At 37.8% G+C, this 23,621-nt stretch overlaps 4 protein-coding genes across 16 annotated transcripts; all 4 read right to left on the reverse strand.

Annotated features, from left to right (window-relative positions):
* LOC102629573 (LRR receptor-like serine/threonine-protein kinase GSO1) lies at window positions 1-3,709 on the reverse strand. Of its 2 annotated transcripts, XM_006476755.4 has the most exons (2): window positions 2,699-2,838; window positions 1-2,498 (listed from the first exon to the last, which is right to left on the reverse strand). In XM_006476755.4, exon 2 carries the CDS (start codon window positions 2,496-2,498, stop codon window positions 168-170), a length of 2,331 nt encoding a protein of 776 aa, XP_006476818.2. In that variant the 5' UTR covers window positions 2,699-2,838; the 3' UTR covers window positions 1-167. The 2 variants fall into 2 exon arrangements, with proteins under 2 accessions (XP_006476818.2, XP_006476817.2); XM_006476754.4 differs by having other exon boundaries at window positions 1-3,709.
* A 714-nt stretch (window positions 3,710-4,423) lies between these two features.
* On the reverse strand, window positions 4,424-9,199 carry LOC102630236 (uncharacterized). Of its 5 annotated transcripts, none has more exons than XM_006476758.4 (6): window positions 8,520-9,199; window positions 7,745-7,811; window positions 7,100-7,498; window positions 6,545-6,888; window positions 6,004-6,185; window positions 4,424-4,983 (listed from the first exon to the last, which is right to left on the reverse strand). In XM_006476758.4, the coding sequence occupies exons 1-6, from the start codon at window positions 8,601-8,603 to the stop codon at window positions 4,959-4,961; spliced, it is 1,101 nt and encodes a 366-aa protein (XP_006476821.2). In that variant the 5' UTR covers window positions 8,604-9,199; the 3' UTR covers window positions 4,424-4,958. The 5 variants fall into 5 exon arrangements, with proteins under 5 accessions (XP_006476821.2, XP_006476822.2, XP_024954382.2 ...); XM_006476759.4 differs by having other exon boundaries at window positions 4,425-4,980; XM_025098614.2 differs by lacking the exon at window positions 4,424-4,983 and adding an exon at window positions 5,149-5,167.
* Window positions 9,200-9,337: 138 nt separating this feature from the next.
* Window positions 9,338-13,294, reverse strand: LOC102631155 (uncharacterized). Of its 6 annotated transcripts, none has more exons than XM_006476762.4 (5): window positions 13,135-13,294; window positions 12,493-12,560; window positions 11,492-11,625; window positions 10,720-11,181; window positions 9,338-10,050 (listed from the first exon to the last, which is right to left on the reverse strand). In XM_006476762.4, exons 2-5 carry the CDS (start codon window positions 12,517-12,519, stop codon window positions 9,657-9,659), a joined length of 1,017 nt encoding a protein of 338 aa, XP_006476825.2. In that variant the 5' UTR covers window positions 12,520-12,560; window positions 13,135-13,294; the 3' UTR covers window positions 9,338-9,656. The 6 variants fall into 6 exon arrangements, with proteins under 6 accessions (XP_006476825.2, XP_024954383.2, XP_006476824.2 ...); XM_025098615.2 differs by having other exon boundaries at window positions 13,089-13,285; XM_006476761.4 differs by having other exon boundaries at window positions 13,081-13,285.
* An 834-nt stretch (window positions 13,295-14,128) lies between these two features.
* On the reverse strand, window positions 14,129-23,591 carry LOC102631465 (protein MODIFIER OF SNC1 1). 3 transcript variants are annotated; one of them, XR_003065572.2, is made up of 11 exons: window positions 23,322-23,591; window positions 22,303-22,379; window positions 21,618-21,698; window positions 21,449-21,493; window positions 20,891-21,266; window positions 19,911-20,013; window positions 19,113-19,193; window positions 17,644-18,979; window positions 17,298-17,562; window positions 14,569-17,216; window positions 14,129-14,484 (listed from the first exon to the last, which is right to left on the reverse strand). XR_003065572.2 is itself a non-coding variant. In XM_015529819.3 (10 exons), the coding sequence occupies exons 2-10, from the start codon at window positions 22,332-22,334 to the stop codon at window positions 14,658-14,660; spliced, it is 4,878 nt and encodes a 1,625-aa protein (XP_015385305.2). In that variant the 5' UTR covers window positions 22,335-22,379; window positions 23,322-23,591; the 3' UTR covers window positions 14,129-14,657. The 3 variants fall into 3 exon arrangements, 2 of the variants coding, with proteins under 2 accessions (XP_015385305.2, XP_015385306.2); XM_015529819.3 differs by having other exon boundaries at window positions 14,129-17,216; XM_015529820.3 differs by having other exon boundaries at window positions 14,129-17,216; window positions 23,277-23,591.
* Between the last annotated feature and the right edge of the window lie 30 nt (window positions 23,592-23,621).

The following is a 23,621-nucleotide window of genomic DNA, read 5'->3' on the forward strand; positions in this document are numbered from 1 at the left end:
CTGTTTAAAATATGCATTATCCATTCGGTGATCAGAATCCTTCATCCTCTCTACAAATCGCTGACACTCTAATCAAAAGAAAATTAACCAAAATGAAGAGGGACAGAGAAGAATTTTACGACAAAAAAGGACATGAATAAGAAATAGTAACCAAAACTCCTCAAATTTCAGACTCGGACCAGTGTGTTGTTCATTGCTTTACTGTCCATTTTCAAGTGCAAAATATGATTTTGCACTTCACCTTGTGACTGTGAGGGCACCGTTACTCTCCAAAACTCCCCATTTCTTCTTTTATGATCATCTTCATAAACCAACTTCTCTTCTTCTCTCTTCTGTTGATCACTTCCGTTATTGCCATTATCAGAGTTTGAAATGGAGACTTGTCTCCAATTTAGCCAGATTCTTAGCATAATATAAAGCATGATTAAGCATATTACTGCTGAAGTAAACACAATGGCAGTTATTATAACAACAACAGCAGTGTTGGATAACCTTTTGACTTTCTGACCCGACAATTCGGAGCACGATAGTAATGGTGGGCCGCAGAGCTTGGCATTACCCAAGAAGGAGCTCGGTGGGAATCCTGAAAAGGTTAAGGGAAGCTGGCCTTGCAGATGATTATTTGATAAGTTCAACACATGCAGGCTGGTCAGCTTTCCCAGTGAGGCTGGCACTTGACCTTGGAGTTGATTGTAAGAGATGTTCAATCTCTCTAGCTTCAACAGGTTTCCAAGAGATGGTGGAATCTCACCTGAGAAATTGTTTTTGCTCAAGTCCAAGATTACTTGAAGCTCTGTCAGCCTCCCTAGATCAGCTGGTATTGAGCCTGTGAAGAAATTCTCTGACAGCCGAAGCTCGTAGAGTTTCTTGCACTGTTGGATTGTTGATGGAATGTTGCCTGAGAAGCTGTTTCTTTGTAAATTAAGGACATTGAGAGCAGTTAGATTTCCAATCTCTGGTGGGATTTTCCCCGAGAGGTTATTGCCGCGGAGAGAAAGCTTGAGTAATTTTGAGCAGTTACCAATCTCAGCCGGGACTGTTCCATTGAAATTATTGGATGAGAGATCGAGTTCACCAATTTCTTGTAAGCTCCCTAGCCAAAAAGGAATTGTGCCTGTTAGCTCGTTGTTGCTTAGAAGGAGGTGTGCAAGTTTTGCGCATTTTGAGAGCTGAGGTGCTATTTGGCCTGTGAAACTGTTGAAGGATAAATCAAGAAAGTTGAGCTCTGTGAGTTTGCCAAATTCGGAAGGTATGTTACCAGTGAGATGATTATGTGCAAGGCGAAGACGGCTCAGGTTTCTTGACATGGCTAGTTCAGAAGGAATGGGACCTGAGAAACTGTTGTTTGTTAAGTCTAACGCAGTCAAAGAATTGGAACCAGTGAGAGGATAGATGCTGCCACTAAATTTGTTGTGAGAAAAATTTATGATTCTGAGTTTTTTCAGCTGGAAAAGAGATGGGGGAAGGGGACCTTTGAAGGAGTTGTTATAAAGAGTAATGAGGTATAATTCTGAAAGGAATCTGAAAGTCAGCGGCACAGAACCTGATAGTTTGTTATCAGCCAAGGCTATTTGCTGTAGCCTTTTGCAGTAGCCCAAGCTTGCCGGAATAGGACCTGATAAATCATTCTGCCTCAGTTGAAGAATAACAAGATTTTTAAGCTTCCCCATAGTCTCAGGAATGGACCCTGAAAAATGGTTACCAAAGAAGTCGATTTCTGTTAACCCTGAGCAGTTTGTCAACTCTCTTGGTATGCTTCCTGACATTTGGTTATCATAGAGGTAAATGGCGCTCAAAGTCTGTAACTTGCCAATTTCCACTGGAATTTTTCCTGTTATCATGTTGTCAAAAAGAAAAAGATTTTCCAGTTTACTCAAGTTTCCTATTTCAGGAGGAAAACTTCCTGTAAAGCTGTTATTATTTAGTAGAAGATCTGTAAGCTCTTCCAGCTTGTCCAGGCTGCGTGGTAGCTCTCCTTTAAAGCTATTATCAGAAAGGTCTAATTGTTGAAGTGACGAGCAGCGCAATAGCTCCAAGGGGAATTCACCAGAGAGCTTGTTTCGAGCCAGAATAAGTTGTTGCAGGCTTGAATTGTTAAGGCAGAATTTGATCGGGATGCTTCCTGTGAAAGCATTATCAGACAGAACCAGAGTTTCAAGATTCTTTAACTGGGTATTTAGAAGGCTTATGCTCCCTGAGAGGTTGTTTTTCGACAAGTCAAGTTCCTCAAGCTGAGCCAACTTGTTAAGCTCTGAAGGAATTTCACCATCGAATATATTACCCAGCAAATTCAAGTACCTCAAATTGAAGAGATGGCTCAACTCGACAGGAATTGATCCAGAAAGGCTGTTGTTGGCCAAATTAAGTATTTGAAGCGATTTAAGCAAAACAATTGAAGAAGGGATTGTTCCTTCAAGCATGTTGTTTGATGCTGCAAACTTTTGAAGCTCTTCACAGCCATGAATTGCTTCTGGTATGAGGCCACTGAGTTTGTTCATCTGCAAGTCCAGAGATGTCAGATGCTTCAAATTACCAATCTCTACAGGAATGCTCCCATTTAATTGACAGTATGCAATTGCTAATTCTCTCAACTCAGTCAAGTTACCAATGTGTGGTGGAATTTCACCCCACAACAAGTTATCTCCAATTCTTAGGACTTGCAACTTATTCAAAAAACCAATCTCTGGAGGAATCTTACCAGAGAAAGAGTTTGAATAAAGAAGAAGTATCCTTAGATTTTGAAGCTGTCCCAGCTCAGAAGGAATCAAGCCAGTGAGGGAATTTGAGGACAAATCTAGTGTTTCAAGTGAAGTGAGGTTTAAGAAATCGCGTGAAATGGAACCTGATAGTCTTGAGCTTGATAAGTTCAAGCCCACAACATGCTTTTGATCATCAGAACATGTTACACCATGCCAGCTGCACATATGAGCTCTTGCAGACCAGTTCTCAAGAATTCCTGTAGGATCAACGAGTTCCTGTTTGATTCTCAGAAGCCAGAAGGAATCTGTTGAGATACCTCCAAGAGCAACAGCAAGTGTTACAAAAAACAGCATGATATGAGACATTTGAATGCTGCCCATTTTCAAACAAATAACCCAGAAAGAGTTTCAAATTTATGTATCAGATACTGGATTCCAAAGATTCAGTATCATTCCATGTAGAATGAAAATGAAAAAACAAAGCAAGAGAAGTTCATGGAGCTAACAAGAATCAGCAGAACTAAAGTTGATAACGAATGGAATAGGAGTATACTAGGAGGGATTAGAATGAGAGAATCACAATCACAAAGGTTTAGACTGCTAGTGATATGATGATAAAAGCACGGAGTTTAAATAGTAAGGCTACCAGATGATGTTGAATGTAAAGTTCTATTAAAAAATAACCATGCATCAAAAGTTGTTAAGTTTTATTAACAATAAAATTTTTTATAAGATAGCAGACAATTTTTTTTTTGGTTTTTTTTTTTTCTAACCAATGCTATAAAAGGGTAAGTTATTTTCTCCCTTTTCATCTCAAAGCAATTATGAAATATTTGAAGCATGATTTAATACCTTGTGGGATTGAAATTGTTTGTAGATAAGAATAGGAAAGAGTGACGGCAATTGTTGAAAACAGAAAAGAGGAACAAAAAGTTTAGAAGGCTGAGCAGACCCACACGAAAAGTGGACCCTTCTAGGCTTTTTAGTTGGTGTCATGTTTAGATTGGATGTATCTATAAAAATCCATTAATGACTTAGTAGTATATTGTACTAAGAAGAATTTGTAGGAATCCATTGAGATTGCTCCAAAAGATTAAGTATGATTTGACTTTCTAAAGAGATGTTTGGTCAAATTTACTTCTAGAGATTGTCAAATATATTGGTATGAACCCATTATGTTATTGAAATTATATGATGCTACAAAAGAGTACAGAAATGGACCATAAGCATGCACCCTTGCGGTCCAGTTGTCTTAATCATAATTCCTTTGATGTTAGATCAATGGCCCAGCCAATGGCAATATATAGATCACTCATTAAAACAAAAAGAAAATGGAATATTTGGGCTCTCCTTTGATAGCTACAAATCAATTTTCATAATGCTTTTTTGGAGAGTATTGTTTTCTTTCTAATTCTTTTGCTTTTGTGGAAAATCTTATGGTTGAAAGTTTTAGATGACAATACTTCTTCTCCCTCAACCAAAACCACCTAACCAAAATTTAAATAGAGCAAGAAAACAAAAAGATGGCAAACAACCCTAATCCAATTCACAGTGAGGACCGGCTTTATTAAAATCTTGTTGAACCCTTTATTGGACCAAGACCATGTGAGGTAATTCATTGAGGAATTAGTCTATTTAAATCTAGTCGAGTGAAAGGCTTCGCAGTAGCAGTTTACAGCGAGGAATCTTCATTAAAAAGAATAAATAAATAAATAAAATGATTCTGCTGATATAGAACCCAAGGAAATGAGGACAAAGTGGTTAATTTCACCGATTGGATTTTCTTTGATAGACTATTCAGAATTGTGATTGCCGTGCGATCAAATTCAATAATACCCTTTCTTTTTGTTTTAATTCACATTTGCTTAACTTCTCAGGATTTGAAGCAGAGGCAAGAAACCAACAATCCAACATGGATGAACATTCAATGTCCCTCAAAATTTCCTGGAGAAAGAAACAAAGTGCTTAAACACCTGGACCATTTGTCAGGATTAACCTAGAAGTGCTTATAATTTACTTTTGGCTTTTGCTGCGATGCAATGTCAGATTGAGTGCCTATATTATTATATATTCATTCAGCTTTTGCCTTTGACTCCTCTTTCTCTCCACACGCAAAATGTTGTCATTGAGTCAGAAGCATCTTCATTCATGTTTTGCATAATCTGCCGGCTAGAGATATGTTCATATCCTGCTTTCTTTGATGCAATCAAATTCGATTTTGAAATAACATTTGACATTCTCACCATATCTGCCTCTTATTCAGTGTATCCCATAAAGACATCTTCTGTGTGAAAAAGACGTCCCACCGTTACCGTCCAAAATATAATGGAATGTAACAGTAATACAACTTGTTTCAGACTAATAATATAATATGCCATCATTTTAAGAGAATTTTCTCATCTACCTAATCTGAGTGTCTTTTCTATGGAATCTTCAACTTGAAGTCAAGGAATGCTATAAAAAACTACCTACTCCAAAATTGAAACAGAAATATAGGACAGTCTGTGTTAACATATTACGACATCCAAGGTCAAAAGGCAAGACAAAACGAACATACTATACAGCCAACGAAGCAGGTACGTCATTGATGATAATATATAATAACAATAATACCGAATGTAACAGTATAATTTAAAGAACAATTGCCATGCAAAACGATCTTGTCCCTTGTGAAATGAGTTTAAATATTTCTATCAAGAAAAAGACAACCCATGACTTCAAGGCAAATGAAGGATGTAACTAGTTTGAAGTAATGTAAGGACTTAGCTGCCTGCATTCATCAAAGGACACGACCAACTAAAAGATATATACAGATTACAATTCATTCATTTTCATCAGTGGATTGAAATAAGCCTGGATGTTACCTGGGCAGTCAACATGCATTTAACCATTCCATATATATTTGAAGAAAATTTTCTAAATATGATCAATCTATAACGAAGAACAATAAATTTACACAACTGATTCACAAGTCAAAAATAGGTCCTGGCAAACATAACCTGCAAAAAATTGCAGTATGGCAGTTACAATTTTACTCTCTCTGGCCTTTAACATCTTCATTAAAGTTATCCTGCAACAGCCTTTAAAAATCTTTCGGACAACTTAGATGCTTCAATAACCACAGGTCCATTTACGAGCAAAGCAGAACCAGTAAAAAGGGAATCAGAAACTCTTGAGTTCTTTAAATCATCTGAGATAAAACCTAGTTGCAGTATTCTACCTTGTAAAGCAAGAAGATAATTCTACCAATCCTAGATTAATGTTCATGCCTCACTGAATGCTTGTGGCAGTGGGAGGAAAATACCTCATTAGGAAGCTTGAGAGTGACCAAATGCAGATGACACCGAGGAGCTGAAGGACATTCAATAGTGCACCCAAAGAGTTGTTTATTGCCAAGTTATGTGAGGTCACTTCAGCTCCTCTCACTGTAAATGACAGGGCTGTCACCAGTTGTGCTGCTCTATTCAGTTGGTGCAATCTATACACCTGCAAATCATAAAAATTCTTTTCAAAATACAGGCATACAAGATAAATCACAACCATTTGCCCCTTCTAGCATCTCTATCATAGATCATAAAGAGAGCTTTAAGTAATTCTTGGCCCCATAAAAAAGGGGGTGGGAGAAAGAATCATGCATGTATCCACATATGATGAGAATACCGAGGATAGCTGACAGCCAAAAATGTATTAAGATGAAAGACGCATCCAAAAATTTAGTAAACAGTGAAGAATTTAAAAAAAAAAAGGAAAAATACTATAAACTTTAGGTTTTTTCAGTTCTCCTAACTGAACATAAATGTCACGAGGGAAGTGGGTAGTAAAAAATAAATTATAACTGCACTTACTTGGAAAATAATTGGAATGACTGGCCATGAAGGTGACTTCCGATATCTTGCATACTGTTCAAATGCAAATTGCACAACAATACCAACCAGATATGGAGCAAGAGTAGCAGAAGCTGCAGGGCCAGTCCATGGCCAGACCAAGCCCATAGTCACCATAGGGATTATAAGACTGAGTACAAGCGCAGCGACAGAAGAGATCCGCTGTCCTAATTGGGGATGCAGGGCTCTATTATCATCTGTGGCAAAATATGGCCTAATAGACCTCCTCATACGGTCTATTAGCAGAAGAAAAACTGCAACCCCACAGTAGAAAAGAGCTTCCGTGAAGAATAATATCAAGAAATCTGCAGATACAAAACAGAGGGCAGTTTAGGAAGAAAATAAATTAACTCCAGGTGTAAAAGCAAAAGTATATACATAAATGTAATGTATAGCAAGAGTAAAATGGTTTTAATTTGAGGCTAGTCAGAAGGAAAACTTATTTCGTAAGAAAGATGTAAAATGAAAAATAAAACAGAACAAGAATGGCACAATAACATAAGAATGTTCATTCACCTGTCAGCAGAGAGTCCTCAAATACCATGGAAATTATTTTGCGCAGATAAAGTGAGGGGAAAATGAAAGAGGCCACAAGGACAGCAGGACCAACAAGCCATACAATGCTGCTCCGACTATTTTGCACAGTGGATATTCTGATCTCGTCTTCTCTTTTATATGGACGATTATAAAATGATATTAAACCAGGTTTTCCATTGCTTCCCTCATACTGGATAGATGGACTGCCAGATGAAGAGATATCTTGCAAATTAGAATGCTGACTTAATTGTTCTGGAGCATTAGGATTGATCTCAACGTATTCTGACTGATCTTCAGAAATTGCAAGTAGCACACTTTGCCTCTTTTGAAACCCTCCCTGTAACTTCAGCGGTCCATATACGAGGTGGCATGGATTGACTACTCAAAATACCATAAGGAAAACATTATAAGAATATTTAAACAGCAGTAACAATTGGCACAGCAGCAATAAATTCAAACTTCAAAACAGAGAATACTAAATTACAAACAAATTGCTGATTGGAATCTAAACAGGGTTATGCTATAATTGACTCCTAAGAGGACAAATCAAATAGAAGCTGGTATTAAAGCGAAAAAAATAAAGTTTGAAGCTTTGAAAATTATCTAACATGTCATGATAGTCACCTTTAGAATTTTGAAGTTGAAGAATATCATATCCCTGCCTGTCATATGGTCTCTGTGACAAGGTCATCTGAACAATAAAATATGCACGTTAAAAGATTATAAAATTAGAGAGTTTTTTAGCTACTGAGGAATCTCGCATTCAAAGATACCCTGATGGATTGAATGGAATGGCAAGAAGTCAAATGGAAGAAGCTAAACAAGACTCATGAACAGCGTCTGAAAAATAAAAGAATCAAAATGGGCAAAGCACAGTATTTCAATTTCGATTATATTGCTGTGCTGAACTTTAGCCATTTGAAATTCGAAAACCGGTCGCGTTCTACTTCAAAACACACTCTTCAGTGTATTTTGAAATTTGAAAAGTGGCCACATTCTACTTCAAAACATACTCCTCACTGGATTTTTTTTTTCTTTTTATGTTGGACATATCTTATGCTCTCTTAGATATACCTGGAAGAGCAATCAAAATGAAAGAGCCACAAAGATACCCTTCTTCCATTGAATCAGCAAAGATACATAGCCAAACCTCAATGGCCTCTACGAAAACTAACGGGTCCTATTTGACTCAAACGTTTGAGCAGAGAGCTTTCATGATAAACTTGCAAAAAGACCAGTTTGGGGTCCGTAAACTGCTGACTTACATGCATATAGCTATTGAGTACCAATAGATGTCAGTCAAAAGCAATTTCATATCATCACTACCCAAGTACATTGTTGAATTTTCATAAAATATCCTCCAAAGAACGGAAACAAAGAAAAAAAGAAAAAAGCATACCATGGAACTTAATCGGGATAGAAGAGGAGAAGAAAGTGAATTGGCCACGCAAGAGACTGAAGAAGAGCCAAATTTAACAGCCATAACCGTATGTAAATGTGATAGGAAAGACCACACAATAAGCAACCTAGCGTATTAGAAATTAGATTTGTGCATTTTAGTTGATTTTAAGGCATGCCCATTGGAATTGAAGAAAAATTAAAAGTACCCAAAGGAGAAATTCATTAGAGCAGGGAAGGAAAAGGTGGCAAAATTGAGGATTTCGGAGAAACTGAGGTTATGGGATTTTCATTTCGAGTGAGGTTATGAATGATAGCGGCTTCTTTCTCAGTTTTTGTATTTATATCTTCTTTTGGGTTTCAAGCGGGTGATTTCGGACAAAACTTCGTATAATTTGGGCCTCTCACTGATCCTCTCGCTGACGATCTATCTTTTCTTCTCATTTTTATTTATCCCTTCACAGCAATGATTTGGTTTTTGACAAAAGCTTAGCAAACACAGCAATGAATTGGTTTTCGATAAAAGCTTAGCAATTTTTTTTTTCTTGGAGGGGAAAATTTAAGCAAAATTAAGTCTGCCCGTTCATCTTTCTTTGAAGCATCACCCTTTCGAGATTGGCGAACACAGGATCCAATGAACTATTCAATTTTTAAACTGTACCATCCATACAGTACTCTTTACCCAAATCAGCTTCTGCCTTCATTAATGGCCAACTGGGTATTGTTCATCGAAGCACCGATAATGTACAAAGCAAGCTATCAAGGCTGTTGCCTGTTTTACTTTGTATCATCTTCAACAACCAAATTGCCCATTAATAATTCTGAGATTAAATCAACTTCCATTTGATGATTATAGAACCTCCATAACAACTTAATAACAAACAAATAGCAAGCACCTCAAGCAAGGATTGACATCACGTTACAGGAAAAAAAAATTACAGTAATCAGAAAACTCCTTCAATTTCATCCTTGGTTTGCTTAGGATATACGAAGAATCCACACAATCTCCCCTCTCACCCCCAGTCTAAAATGGGGATGCCAGCTCTGATTAAAAATTTCAACCATTGGAACATTTTCAGAGAACTCTAAATTTCAATCTTTACTAAGCTAAGATTTTTCTCAAGTCACAATCCCAGACCTATATCAGATGAGCTCTCTTCAGGAACCTGATTGTTCTACAATAATGCGGCCAGATTGATTCCACGAAATCCAAGTAACTCTCTGTTAGCCACTTTTTAAATTCTTTCAGCATTTTTCTAAATAGCTGTTCCTTATCCAAGTTATTGATCGGATCCCATACACGAACTTGTACATCTTCTTTGAGCTTCCCTTGTGCGACGTACCTACACGCTGCTGGCAAATTCTTAATTACTTTAACCGTTTGCTTGAAGCTGAAGACATAGAGTGCACACAACCATTGAAACATCTTGATGTAGAGAGCAACAATTAGAGGTCCGAATATCCATAAGGGTATCAACTCCTTTGAAACTTCAGCCCCATAAGCAACATTAACTGCCAGGAACACTGGTACACTGTAAAATACAGCAAAGCAATCAGCAGCAGTTTAACATAGTTGTGTGTAAATAATAAAGAATTAAAGGTTGAACAACAATCATATTAATAATCTCCATGTGCTAGAGTACAACACTGCAGATTATGGAGCTAAATTGATATCAATTATAATTGCAAATCGAGAATGATTCTCTGGCTATTACACCCTTTCCTATTTTTATTTCGTGATTGCTGTGATCCAATTCAGTCACAAAAGCTCCATTGGTTCAATACAGCAAAATGCTATGAATAATTAAATTAGGCTTGAGCAAATAACAGATGAAAGCATTGTTCTCCCAGAATACACAGTCTCAACTTTTGGCCAAGCATGGAGATGATCTAATTCGAAAGAGAAGGTCAAGAAATAAAGACATTCCAATTGCAAGAGGGTTAATGTTGGAAGAATGTTAACCTCTATTGACAAAAATATAACAAATAACTACCTTACAGTTGGCAATGGGTTGCCTAAAGAAAAATATTCATGTCAGGACCGATCAATGTCTTATAGCTCATAATTTTTGAGATATTAAAAATAGAGACTACCTAGTAATGTCACTAAATGAGCAAGAATGCTTAGCAAATCATGCAGGCAACCTAGACAGAAAGAAAAACAAGAAGACAGAGAATCATATATAAACAATCATACTTACAATATCAATAAGGGTATCTTTACTGTTGCATCCACAGCCCAAAATTGGCCCAAAGCTTCCTTTAGAATCTCACCTCTTCCCTTGTTATGAATCTCAATATTAGTTTCTGGAATCTCCCTTGGTGGCTGCTCTTCTCCCAAAACTTCATCTACCTCTTCGCTTGGTGATTGAGTGCGCAACAATGTCAACCATTTCTTGAATAATTTACGAATAGCAGGGGACCCTGCAATAGACTCATTTGTTTTGGAGGCATATGAAAGCGGAACATTATGTGCCTCTGAAGATTCAGTTACAGTCTCCTCACTCTCTTTTGGAATATATGAGAGTTTAACCGAATTCTTGGGATCCTTTGATCCACTTGCTCTGCCTCCTGATTCATCATTTTGGGCACTGCCTTTAAATGCTGTGAATGAAATCTTCACAGATTTAACTTTCACTCCACATTTATGAGGAGTCCCTACACTGCAAAAAATAATTTTCTTAATTCATATGTTGAAGATACATGAGAATTTCAGGACATGAAAATGGCAACATTCTAGCTCTACTGCTAGAGAAATGAGAAAGAATGATATATTTGGTTAAATATATTCCAAAAAAGAGTACCAGTATCCTAAAATAACAGGAAACAGATCATAACTTGGAAATTCAAAAGCAGATGATGGGTACCCAGAGATAAACCACAGGTTACTACAATGTGCAAACCGTCATTTACTTCAACAAGTTTTAACACAAAAGAGATGACGATCAAACAAACTTCATAAGGCACTCTTACCTTAAACAAAAATTACGCTTCCATGATAAACACTGCTCTTTTTTGCCAACCATGTGAACTGTTGTTACACAGCGCCTTAGTATCAACCCTTTGTTCCATGATAAACGCCTTGAGGGAAATGCCACATATGAACCCTGAAATGCAATAAACAACAAAGTTCTACAGGTTTCGCTATACAAAAGAAACTTAACATCCAACTTCTAGAAGTAACTTGAACGAATGCAAATTTTCAGTAGGTAATCCACGCCACACAGAAAGAAAGTGTCAAACGTGGAAACATTCAAGACAACTTGTCATCAACTCACAGGAATGAACTAACAGCTCATGGATGGAAATAAACAAAAAGTGTCCAATATATAACCAGAACACTAAAGTGGAAAACTATAAAGTTGTTACTCAGACACACACAGATAAAACAAAAACATTCAAAAGTCTGCATATTTCCCTGAGTGATAACTAAACCTTAAGTCGTGAGCAGAGCGAATATCCAAGATGTTTAGAAAGGTGATGTACATCTAAAAGAATATCAAGTCTTGGTCACTACAACATGTTCAACTTAAACTAATATATCTTTCAAACGAAAAAAGCAAGAAAATATACAACATCACCAAAACATAAAATGTACTAATGGTTTGCAAAACAATAAATATCACTTTAAAATTTAAAGGGACAGAAAACAGATTCAAGTGATTTCCCAAGAGCCAAATAGTGACATCTATTGACTCTATCCTAATCCATGCAAAACTGAGTCACTAATCCACCATTGTTTAAAGCAAGACAAACTATAAGTTAAATTCTTCAATTGTTTACATCAGCATATTTTTAAAAAAAAATCCACAAAAATTTTCCCATACACATAGGATTAATGGAATTTGGACAATCACCCAACAGCTGCACGGAAAATGCCTAATTTACCATGAATAATCATCATATAAATTATTTTTCTCATATGTCCCTAACCGTTTATATCTAAATTACAAGTCAAATTCCTCTTCACTTACCTGCAACTGATGGGTTACCAATACCATTGTCTCTACCCTACGCACGCGATCATTTACTCAATAGGTACCTAATCAACAAACCAGCACACAATGAGCACTTCTTTTCTACAACAACAGTTAAACATCAATTTCAACAAGATATTATGACAAAACAAATTGTTAGCATTAACCAAAAACTAACCATTCCAAATGCTTAATTTACTAAAAAAAAAATTAAAAATATTAATTATCAAATTACAACAGAAACAGAGAATTGAATTAATTCTTATACTAGCACTTAAAGTACAACTTTTTCTTTTTCGTTTGATAAGCAGCATAACTACAGTATTCCACATTTCTTTCACCCTAATTTTGTCCTTTTTTCTTGGTTTTATCAGCAACAAAAAAAAAAAAAAAACCTACAAAAACTAAACCACAGAAAATCCAAATCTCCAATTGAATTTCCCCATTTGTAATTCAAGCAAGAAACCAAGTTACACAATTACACACCCGGAAAGATTCCACAGCACAAAGAGCAGGAAGAAGAAAAAAAAGAACTTAAAAATTTGGAGCTCAACGTAACAACGAAAGCATGAAATTCACCGAAACCTGTGTACATGAAATCATGAGCAGCTTTTAAAAGCAATGAATACAATTCCTTACTGAGAAGGAAGCGAAATGGATAGAGGGGAGGAAAAAGTGAACTTCTAGGCGGTGAGTTTAGGGTTTTTATAGAGAGGATTTTTTTATTTTTATTTTTCCTGAATTGATTTTGATTTTTAACAGTGGATAGTAATGACACACCAGAAACCGGGGGGAGGACAAGGGTAAGGAAAAGTAAAGCCGTATAAAAAATATTTAACAATAACAAACAAATCAGTGGCTTTCACGCATTGACCCGTTTTTCTTAATCGGGTATTTCGGTGACCTTTTTTGGGTGCACCCCATTTTTTATCCTAATCATACACCGTTAATTCGAATGATTAAGAATGTTATTTATTTTTATGTATTATTATTATTATTATGACATCATCATCATCTTCTTCTTCTAATGCTCATATTGTTATATATATGGCAGTGTGGGAACAAAATTTCCGGTTAAGAACAATTTGGAATTGCAGTATCCCTGCTCCGTTTAGGAACCATCTTGATACGTGCCTGCTGAGGAGAATGAGACCGGTAACACCCAAAGTTGTTGAAATTTATGACGATTAATCTTGTTCTGATGCGAATCTACACTTAAATCAGTTTTTAACGGCGCATTGCAATGCATTTACATCTTATAGCCAAATGTTGAGCTAGTCATTTATTTCACAGGATGCATACAGATTCATGATTAATGCACGCGACAGCATTTCCAAGACTGGAAATAATACATTTTGCGAATGCATGTGTACTTTACAAATTCAGACCACTCATACGATGATGCCACAATTAAACCATCAATTGAACTCAAAACCTTACAAAACCTAACATCACAAGGCTAAAATCTCTTCATACGCCAAAAATAAAAGCAAGAAGCCACAAATAAAAGCATTTCCAACACTAGAAATAATACATTTTGCTAATAATGCATGTGTGCTTACAAATTCAGTCCATTCATATATCAAGCCACAATTAAACCATCAATTGAACTAAAATTCTTATGAGCCTAGCATCACAACGCAAAAACCTGTTCATACGCCAAAAATAAAAGCAAGAAGCTACAACAAGTTTTAGACGGAGGTAGAAGTGGGAGAACCAGAAAATTTCTTCACTACTTCATTCACCTCTCCAGTTCCATGTATTTTGAGCAAAGGAATTATAATCAGTAAATACAAAGCTCATGGATAACGTTAAAGGATCCATGGCGAACCAACAGTCTACCAAATTACAATGTTCATATCAGATACAACTTTAAAAGATAAGGTGAGAAATCATCCACATAAAAACACCTCCAATCAAAATTACCATTCATCATCTCCCCCCCCCCCCCCCCCCCTTTCCTTGCCACCACCTGCTTTTGCTTCTACCCTGGTCAATTCACAAACCATCAGTTTACTAGATGATTTGATTTGATAATATCTACAATTGAAAATAAAACCTAAACTAAAGTACCTGGAAACTCAAGGGATTAAGCCACTACACATCATGGAGGATTGGTTTCCCACCAGACAAAAACAAACCCAACAAAAGAATTTTCTCCACTAATCATAACCATCAGCTCGAACAGTGCCACTTGGCCTTCCATGGTAATTCCCTCCACCACGCTTTGAGTGACTTTGACCCCTCTCTCTATATTTACCACCTCCATTACTAGAAGCATCCTTCGGTCCTTCAAAGTTATTTACTCTATTATTACTGTAAGGTCCAACTGGCTGGTACTCGTAATGAGCATTGTGTCTCTGCCTGTCCCGGTTTGTAGGTTGGGTATGTTGCTTATCTTGTACAGATAAGCTCCATTCTCCACGAGATTCTTGTCCTCTATTAAAACGGCTATTCTGGTTTCCATTCCGACGGTACCCTGAAGGCATTTGTTGCTCATTCCGAACATCTATATTTGATGGAGAAGCATTTTCAACTAGACTACCAGGGACTTGGTTTGGGGAGTCTGGGCGTCCTTTGGCTGATGCTATCTTCCTTTCTCTCTTGGGTTCTTGATGGCCAACATTTGATGTGGCTTCCACTTTGCTTATTATAGAGGCAGAGTGACCATGGTGAGGCTGAACTACGCCTTCACTGGTCTCCTTGCCTGATTGAGGTGGGATTGGCAGCCCACCCTGGGGAGTGGAATCCTTTTTGTTAGACCTGCCAACTTCAGCCCCAAGATTTAGACCACTGTTGAGCCTGCTTCCTCGTTGACTAGATGCAACAGATGCCTGTGGCTTTGGTTGCCAGTGAGAGGTTGATCGATCCCCTGTAGCACGATTTTCCTTCAAAGCAGAAGGTAAGTCTGTTTGACTTGTCTCAGGCACAGGTATTGAAGATTGCACATAAAGTCGGTCACTGTCCACACTATTAGTCTTCTTGTGGTCATTATCATGATTATTTCCAGTGCCTTTGTGTCCCTTGAACTGATGCCGCTTTCCTCTGGCTATCACTCCCTGATCTTTGACAACATTGACTGGTACAGATGAGTCACAATTTTCAGGCATGTTCCAGCCATCAAAACTCCATTCATCAGAAGACTTCAGCTGCTCTTTTACTAAGCTTACTTCAGGCCTCTGGTTTCGCTGATGCTCAACCGACTTTTGAACATTTCTAATGGTGTTCGAAGAATGTACATCTTGCAAACCCTGCACAACGGTTGACTCTGATGAAGCCCGCTGGCGCCATGATCCATGAACTTTCCCTTGTTTATTCTGCCTATGATCCCCATTCTTAGACTCCAAGAAAATCCCTTTCTTTCCACTAGCAAACCCGGCATGTTGTGAACCTTCCACACCCTGAGACCCAGAATCTACTTTTCCATCCATCTCATCTGACCTAGTCTTATCAGCTATAGAAGCCAGTGGTTGTTGTTGACCATTACCCTGCTGAGCCATTTCTTTGACCACAGGCTTTGGAACGTACCTCTCCATTTCAGCCCTCTTGTTTCTTGAATTATTATGCACTTGACTATCGCTGTTTACAGATGAAGCCTCAACAACGGATTTGTGGCTGGATTTATCAGTCACCTCAGCTTTGTTCTGAGATCGCACAGGTGCCCAGATAACAGCTTCATTGGTGTGGAATTTCTCCGACGATTTACTAGTTTGTGCATTTCGTGCTGCCCTACGAGAATGCTGAGATTTCCACTGGTTATTTGCTCTAACATGGTTTTCTTCACTAGGTGAAGATAAGTGCAGCTCTAAAGACTGACTTGCATCATTTGAATCAGTCAGTGGTTGAACTGAAATGACATCCAACTCAGATACAGAAGTCTTAGTCTTACCACTTTCAGCCGAAGTCTTATTCAGAATATTTGTTTCTGTCGATACCATAGAAGGTAAGGTGGTCCCAGATGATGCCTCCTCCACTTTGTGCTTCTTGCCACCCCTGTTATTTCTCCTCCTTTGTTGTGTAGAGGACTCAGCCATGATATTTGGGTTCACAGATGAAGTTGACTCACAGCTAGGAGCAATTTGATTAGCAACAACCTCCCGAGATCCAGCAGCATTTACTGTTAAATCAGTATTGCCCTTCAGAGGCTCAGTTGCACTAGTAGCAATAAAATTCTCAGAGTAATTCTTTTCAGATGGAATATTCTGCTTTTGATTATAGTTGAAGCGCTTCTGCTTAGAGACACTGCTGTCACAAACCTGTGGAGCATTGCTATGGTGAAAAACATCACCATCATTAGCATCCTGCTTTATGGGCACAGATTCACCGTGTTTGCGCATTCCAACAAATTCCTTGTGGCCACTCTTTGGTCTCTCTAGAAGTTGCTCATTGGACAAAACTGTAGATTTTTCAACTCTCGTAGTGCCACTTTCACTAATTTCTGCAGCAATATTCGAGTGTGAAACCAAAGCTGAACCTGATTTTCCAGATTTGCTAGCAACTATGGTTGATTCAGCCATAGAATGAAATTCTTCTTGTTTATTCAGGACAGCAACACTGGGGACGACCTCCGGCTTCTGAGTTAAGCCTTCCACCGCTTGTGTACGCCTGTTTAGTTCCTCCAATTTGGCAAAAGCCTTGGCCCTCTGGTCTCTTGCTCGTTCTTCCTCCTCCTCCTGACGTTGTTTGGCACGCTGCTTGGCTAGTTCTTTCATTTTAGCACGCTGATGAAATAATACCAAAACCGATGTATGTAAAATTTCCAATGCATAAATTAGCATGCATATAGTACAAAAGTAAATTACCTGAGCCTGGCTATCACTGGCTTCAGACATGGATGGCATCGGCTCACCCCCATCGTTACCTTGAGGATTAAACTCCAACTTAACCGTACCTTCCTTTGCTGGATGGTCTTGAATGAGAATATTAGAACTTTCAGAATGTGCAACAGACATGTCAGTTGAAGACTCTGCAACAGAAGATTTTCTCCGCCACTCATCAGCCTCTTGAGAACTAGGTCTCCCTTTGCCACGGTGATCAGGTCTGCCATGCATACCATGAGTAGATCTCCTGTGCATCTGTAAGTTAGAATTTGTCCAACATTGGAAAAGAAAGACATTGCCAGTAGAAACCTACAAATTAGAAACCAACCTGGAGATAACCGGTCCACTGATGGCTGTTGACTCCGAGCTCTGATCTCCAGCGGCAACACTGCCTTCATAAGCAGCAGGATTTTCAGTTCCAGTGGCGTGATTTTTCCCTACATGTACAGATCCAGTAGCAGCTTCACCAGAATTAGCATTAACAGCTTGTGATGTATTCTTCTGCTGCTCCTTACTGGAAGCAGACATCAGATCATATCTTCCATCTGAAGCACGCGCCTTTGCATTTAAACCCTCAATCTTCTGAATCAGACTGGAATCTTTGGGTCCAGCTGGGATCTCTGGGGAAGCATTTGCCACATTTTCCAGCTTCTTCACAGAAAGGTCATCCACTGCCTTTGCATTTCCCATATTTTTTGGAGATTTAACTTTGACATGCACAGATGAACAACCTCGCTCATGGTCAGACACCCGATAGGATACTTCTTCACCAAATGCCTTTCTTTTTAAACCCATCTGTTCATCCTTTTTATAATCTTCTCTCCAATCATCATCCCCTGACAACAGTTTCTGTTGGTCACCCTTCTCAACATGTGATGCAATGGCCGTTACAGTTTCTTCCCACTTCTGTTCTTTGTCCTTCCCCTCCCAACCATCTTGTTGCTTCAAAAGAACTCTATACGGTCCTCGAGCATCAAGATAAGGACCAGATTCCACTTGTTCTGAAGCCAATGCTTTGACATTAGGACCACATGCACTGGATCTGCCATGGGAATTGCCAGCATCATGAGCACTTTGGCCTGAGTATCTGTTATAAGAATGGGGGCCAGCCGCCATTCCCATAAATGGTACATCTCGTTCGTTGGAATTACGATAGCCCATTGGAGGCCCATAGTAGCCCTCATAGGCTACACGACCAGGATAAAAGCCAGGCCTCATAGGCATACCCGGGCGCATATAAGCATCAGGCATAGGAGGTCTGTACATATCTCCATTTTTGGGATGGTGTGCCCTTGGTCCGGCTCCTGGTGGAGGAACTGGCTGTGGATTACCAAGAGCATTAGCTGGAATCTGGGGACGATAAAAATGAAATGGTTCCATAGGGAAGCCCCCAGGAGGAACTGGGGACCCAAATGGAGGACCTGGAGGGCCCCCTGGAGGTCCTCTATACCAAACACCTCCTGGATGATTATTTATTGGAGGACCATGCCAAGCCTCGTAATGCTGATGGGGAATACCAGCATTTGGGTATGGATGGGGTCCTTGGGGGTCTGCTTGCCACTTCTCCATACTAGGCCTAACTCCATCTTCACCATACGGATTATTGTCCCTTTTCCAGGTATTTGCAACTTCACTCTTCAAGTTTACATTTAAAGAAACATCACCTGAAATATGGACAAAAATGTGCATACCTTCTAATGTTAAAGAGAAATCCACCCATAAAACACACATCAACATCATGAGAGAAGAAGATATCATCCTCATTCAAACAATCAAATTGAGTTCATGCATACAAACCAGCTATAGAGGTTCCAATCCTATCTTTTTCTGGCACTACTCCACCAGAGGATGAGTCAGGCCAACTGTGAGAACCAAGGTCTGCAATTAAACATTTGATCAAGCAATCAAAAATTTGCAAAAGATGCATCTCTGAATATACATACCTTAAGCTTTTATTTCAGGTTCCTGATGAACAACCATACGACTTTTGACATCAATGGATTATGCAAGGAATAACCAAACCAGCAAAAGGTTCACTAAAACTTTTATAATAAAACAAAATGCTTAAAAATCCTTTTTACATAAAAAAGGAAAAAGAAAAGCTAAAAGTTCTTAAATCTTAAAATTGAATGTATAACTGGAACAAAAAAGACAAACAAAAATATAATGTGGAAAACAATAACAGGTATAAACAACTGCATGAAAATGCTTACCCCACATATATCACAAGCACAAAAACAAAACTATAAACAGCATAATAAATTTATTACCAACAAAAATAATCAGCACTGTTGTTAGTTAAAGGAGATTTCCCTCAATAATACCAAGCCATCATCCCACACAATGACACATCTCCACATCCCTTCAAACCCAAGTAGAGACCTCATTTCAATAAGAAAAATTACTGGGTATCAACTGATCAATAAATGTAAAGGGATATATGAACTCAGACCTACAAACGTAATCAAACTATAAAGAACAGAACCATAAAACAAGATGTAAGAACCTTTCCAGAAAATTTGCCCCAATCATATTCATACAGAAAACCAAACTTCAAAGATGGATATATATATAAGAGATTAATGAGAAGGCAACCTTGTGACTCCATGTTCTTTCCAGAATTATCTTTTTCTGAACCAAGTGTAGGAAAATCTCCAGAGGCCAGCGAAAACCCATCATTCTTGGAGGATGCAACCCCCTGCACGTGTAAGAATGAATAACTAGCATAAGTCAGGAACGTGGGGAAAAAGGCTGTTACAGGTCAGACAATAGAAGAGTGACCATGGATTGATGGCTTCTTTATTTATTTTTATTCACAAGGAAAGAGTCACACACCAAGTAACTGAAAGTTTAATGTAACTATTAGGCTTCTCTAACAGTTAAATATATGCGTCCGCATTCGAAATAATAAAACGTTTTACATGATTTATTAGAAACTAAGAAACAGGAAATCATAGTAAACTATGCAAGATATATCATATTGGATCAAGATATATCATTTTATTGGATCAGATATTAATATCATACAAAGATTAGTTACAGATCTGATCAGGGAAATACTTCTAAGCCACAATTTTCAGGGATAAGATTAAGCTACTAATATACATTGCTGCCTCGCTTTTTTCTTTTAGATAGGAAAATTAAAAAGTTTTGCGGACATTTCCTTTTTCCATAATATTTCAAGAAGCATTGGAATAACATACAGTCAACAATCACTAACAGCAGCATACAGAAAAATCAATTGACCATGAAATACAATATTTGATAATTAACATTGGTAAATGCAAAATCACTCTTCTTGTAGAATCATCCCAAGACCAAAAACAAAATGATATGCCAAATTGTGCATCATCAGATGTTGAATCAGATATTCTTATCAGCAAAAGCCACTGAAAGGAATTTTACTTATAAATGCTAATCAATAAGCATGGTATTTTATAATTATGTACTGGAGCATATTCTCAAACAAAAACAATTAGCAAAAAGAATCATTCAAAAGTTCAACATTCTACATGAATTTCACATTTTTTCACCTCATGATGATTACAATGACTTAATAAACCACATGGCCATACCAATTTTTCTGCCGTCCCAGCCATACCCCAAGGCCCTGAATTCTCAGACAATGGTTCGGCAAACCGAGACAACTGTGAGCTACCAGGTCTTGTTTCAGCACTTCGAGGACGCAATGATGCAGCTGATGTCTGACTTGATGTCAATGCACCAGAAGCTGATGATGGTCTAGAATTTGAACTCCATGCATTAGCAATAGGTTCATGGGCTCTATCACTACTCCCAGTTGATGGTCGAGTGCCACTACCACCAGATGAAGGGCGGCCGCTAAGATGGCTTGGTGAGCCGGTACTGCCATCAGCTTTGGGAGACAATGTTGAGGAGCCCCATGGATTTGATGCAGAAGAAGATGACCTACTTCCCCAGCTAACGGTACCCCTATCAAGCACCGGAAAAATTATTATTATCATTTATATATAAGAAATTATGAATTTATCCAAGTGCCACATTGGCATTTATACACTGGAAGTATCAAGTGGTCTTAAATGATATGAATGAATAAACAAGATAGGATAGAGCCCGGAGGGGGAGGGAGGGAGGGAGAGAGAGATACTACTCACTTGGGCACAATTTCCACATTAGGGTCAAGTCCATGATTTTCTAACCTTGAAACAGCAGAGAAAAAACATAAACTTTAAGAAAGCGCAACACAATCACCAAAATATGTTATAAGTTAGAAATAAGACAGAACAGAAAAATAATTGCAAAAGTATCAGTAAAATGAATTACTTTTGGCTGGGTAGGTTAATTGGTTTTGGAACAGCGACTTTCCCCAGAACAGTCATGCCACCTCTTCTTACAGAGGCCCACCTGCAAAAATTTTACAATTAGATTACACATCTTTTTTCTAAAAATAACAACAACTACAACTAAAAAAGCTCTGAAAATAGACACAAGCTTGTAGGAGTACACACCAAGCAGGTCTCTTTTACTTCACAAGGATGAAAATAAATTCAACAATATTTCACTTACGATAAAATTGCATGCCAGACCAAAATTCAATTAAGGCACAACAGAGAAAAATAGCGGTTAATTAGTCCGACTCTCTAACTATTCTTACTGCATTTGTGTAAAAAATTATGAGATGCAAAAGAAAGAAAACTAGCATGCTCTTAACATTCCTGTGAACTGAAAATTCCTTTTTCTGGCTTCTATTTCTCTAGCGATGTAAAGTCTTCATAAAAAACTTTGCCAGGTATTTTTAATCTCCAATGATATTCCGAAAGAATCAAGTGCCAAATAAGGCTTTATGTTTGTCACAGCAATGGCAGCTACCAAGCAATGGGAAGTCAGTAAAGAGTTACAATTAATCTAGACTGCAACAGCATTCAACTTTGACATGCAACTAGGACCTTGATGACCGTATTTTAGTATTTGGGGGAATTTATTCCTTAATTAAGCTTATATAGTGTACCTTCGCTCTCCAGTCATCATACTTGAAGACATGGTTCAACCGTCTTTGCAAGGTCATTCAATCAAATCTGAAGCAATCTGGGAAAAGGATGGCAGATTAAATCAATCACTAAACATAATGCAATTAGAAAATACAGTTTTGGGGAAAATATGAATCAGTCCACCGTAAAAAAAATGTAAACTCCTTGAGAAGCAGCATCCCCCATTTCCAAGGTAAAATAAAGGTACCACATATTAAAGAATCTCAAAATACTCTACGTTCACCCAGCCTTCTAAATATAGACATTTTAACATGCAAATGTACATATATGAAGAGCAAATGATCACCATCAAATTGTTGTTCGTCATATTCAGCACCAATTACAATACCCACAAACATGTGTTATGCATTGATTAAATTAAGCATGGAAAGTAACCGCACAAACAACTACCATGTCATTTATGTTTTGGCATGCTAAAATCCATGTAAAACTAGTTTGACAACTAGTATAAAAACTAAGGTTGAAATTCAACTCATAAAACCTCGTGGATTGCATAAACAGTCCATATCCTCTTCTTTTTCAGTAATAGCATAAATAACATAAAATAAATAAAGAAAATACCTAATTTAACTAAAATTGAAAGGCAATTCTATCCTTCACTTAAAAGGCAATAGACATCATTGTGCATGATAAACTTAATCAAAATTTATGCTGGATTTTGCACAATTTTTTTTTATCATCTACAAACTCAAGAAAATCCACACACTAACCAATCCAATTAAATTACCAAACAAATTAAACCTCCAGGATTAATTTCTCGCATGAAAATAAAAATCCCCAAATCTCATCATAAAAAAAGTAACAAGGCCAAAAACATTTCGTGGCATAATTGATAGTGGATAGTTGCTAAGGTTCCATAGGATATATAATTACGTTCTGCCTTGGAAAGAAAAAGGGAGGGGGGGTGTTAAAGAAACAAAGAAAAAGTACTGACACTGTAAGTTATTATGGAAATAAATTTCTGAAGAGACGGACTTGCCTGAGACGGGATAATACAAGAGTTTTTTATGGTGAATAATTCGGTGCGTTTCGAGGAAACCCTAGAGAAAGAAAGAATATGAGAGAGCGCGGGTAGGGAGATCGAAGAGTCACGGGAGTTGAGTGATCGCAACGGAAATAGGTTGAGTGGAGGGAGATCTGTAAAGAGTGAAAGCAACGGATTACAGTGTGGTGATTTTCAGATCGGCAAAGAGAGAGAGAGAGAGAGAGAGAGAGAGAGCGACCCAGAGAAGGAGAAAGAAGAGAGCTGGAAACGTAGCGGGTTGCTCCTAGTTTTTAA

The sequence above is a fragment of the Citrus sinensis genome, chromosome 3, assembly GCF_022201045.2.
Source record: "Citrus sinensis cultivar Valencia sweet orange chromosome 3, DVS_A1.0, whole genome shotgun sequence".
Lineage (NCBI taxonomy): Eukaryota > Viridiplantae > Streptophyta > Magnoliopsida > Sapindales > Rutaceae > Citrus > Citrus sinensis.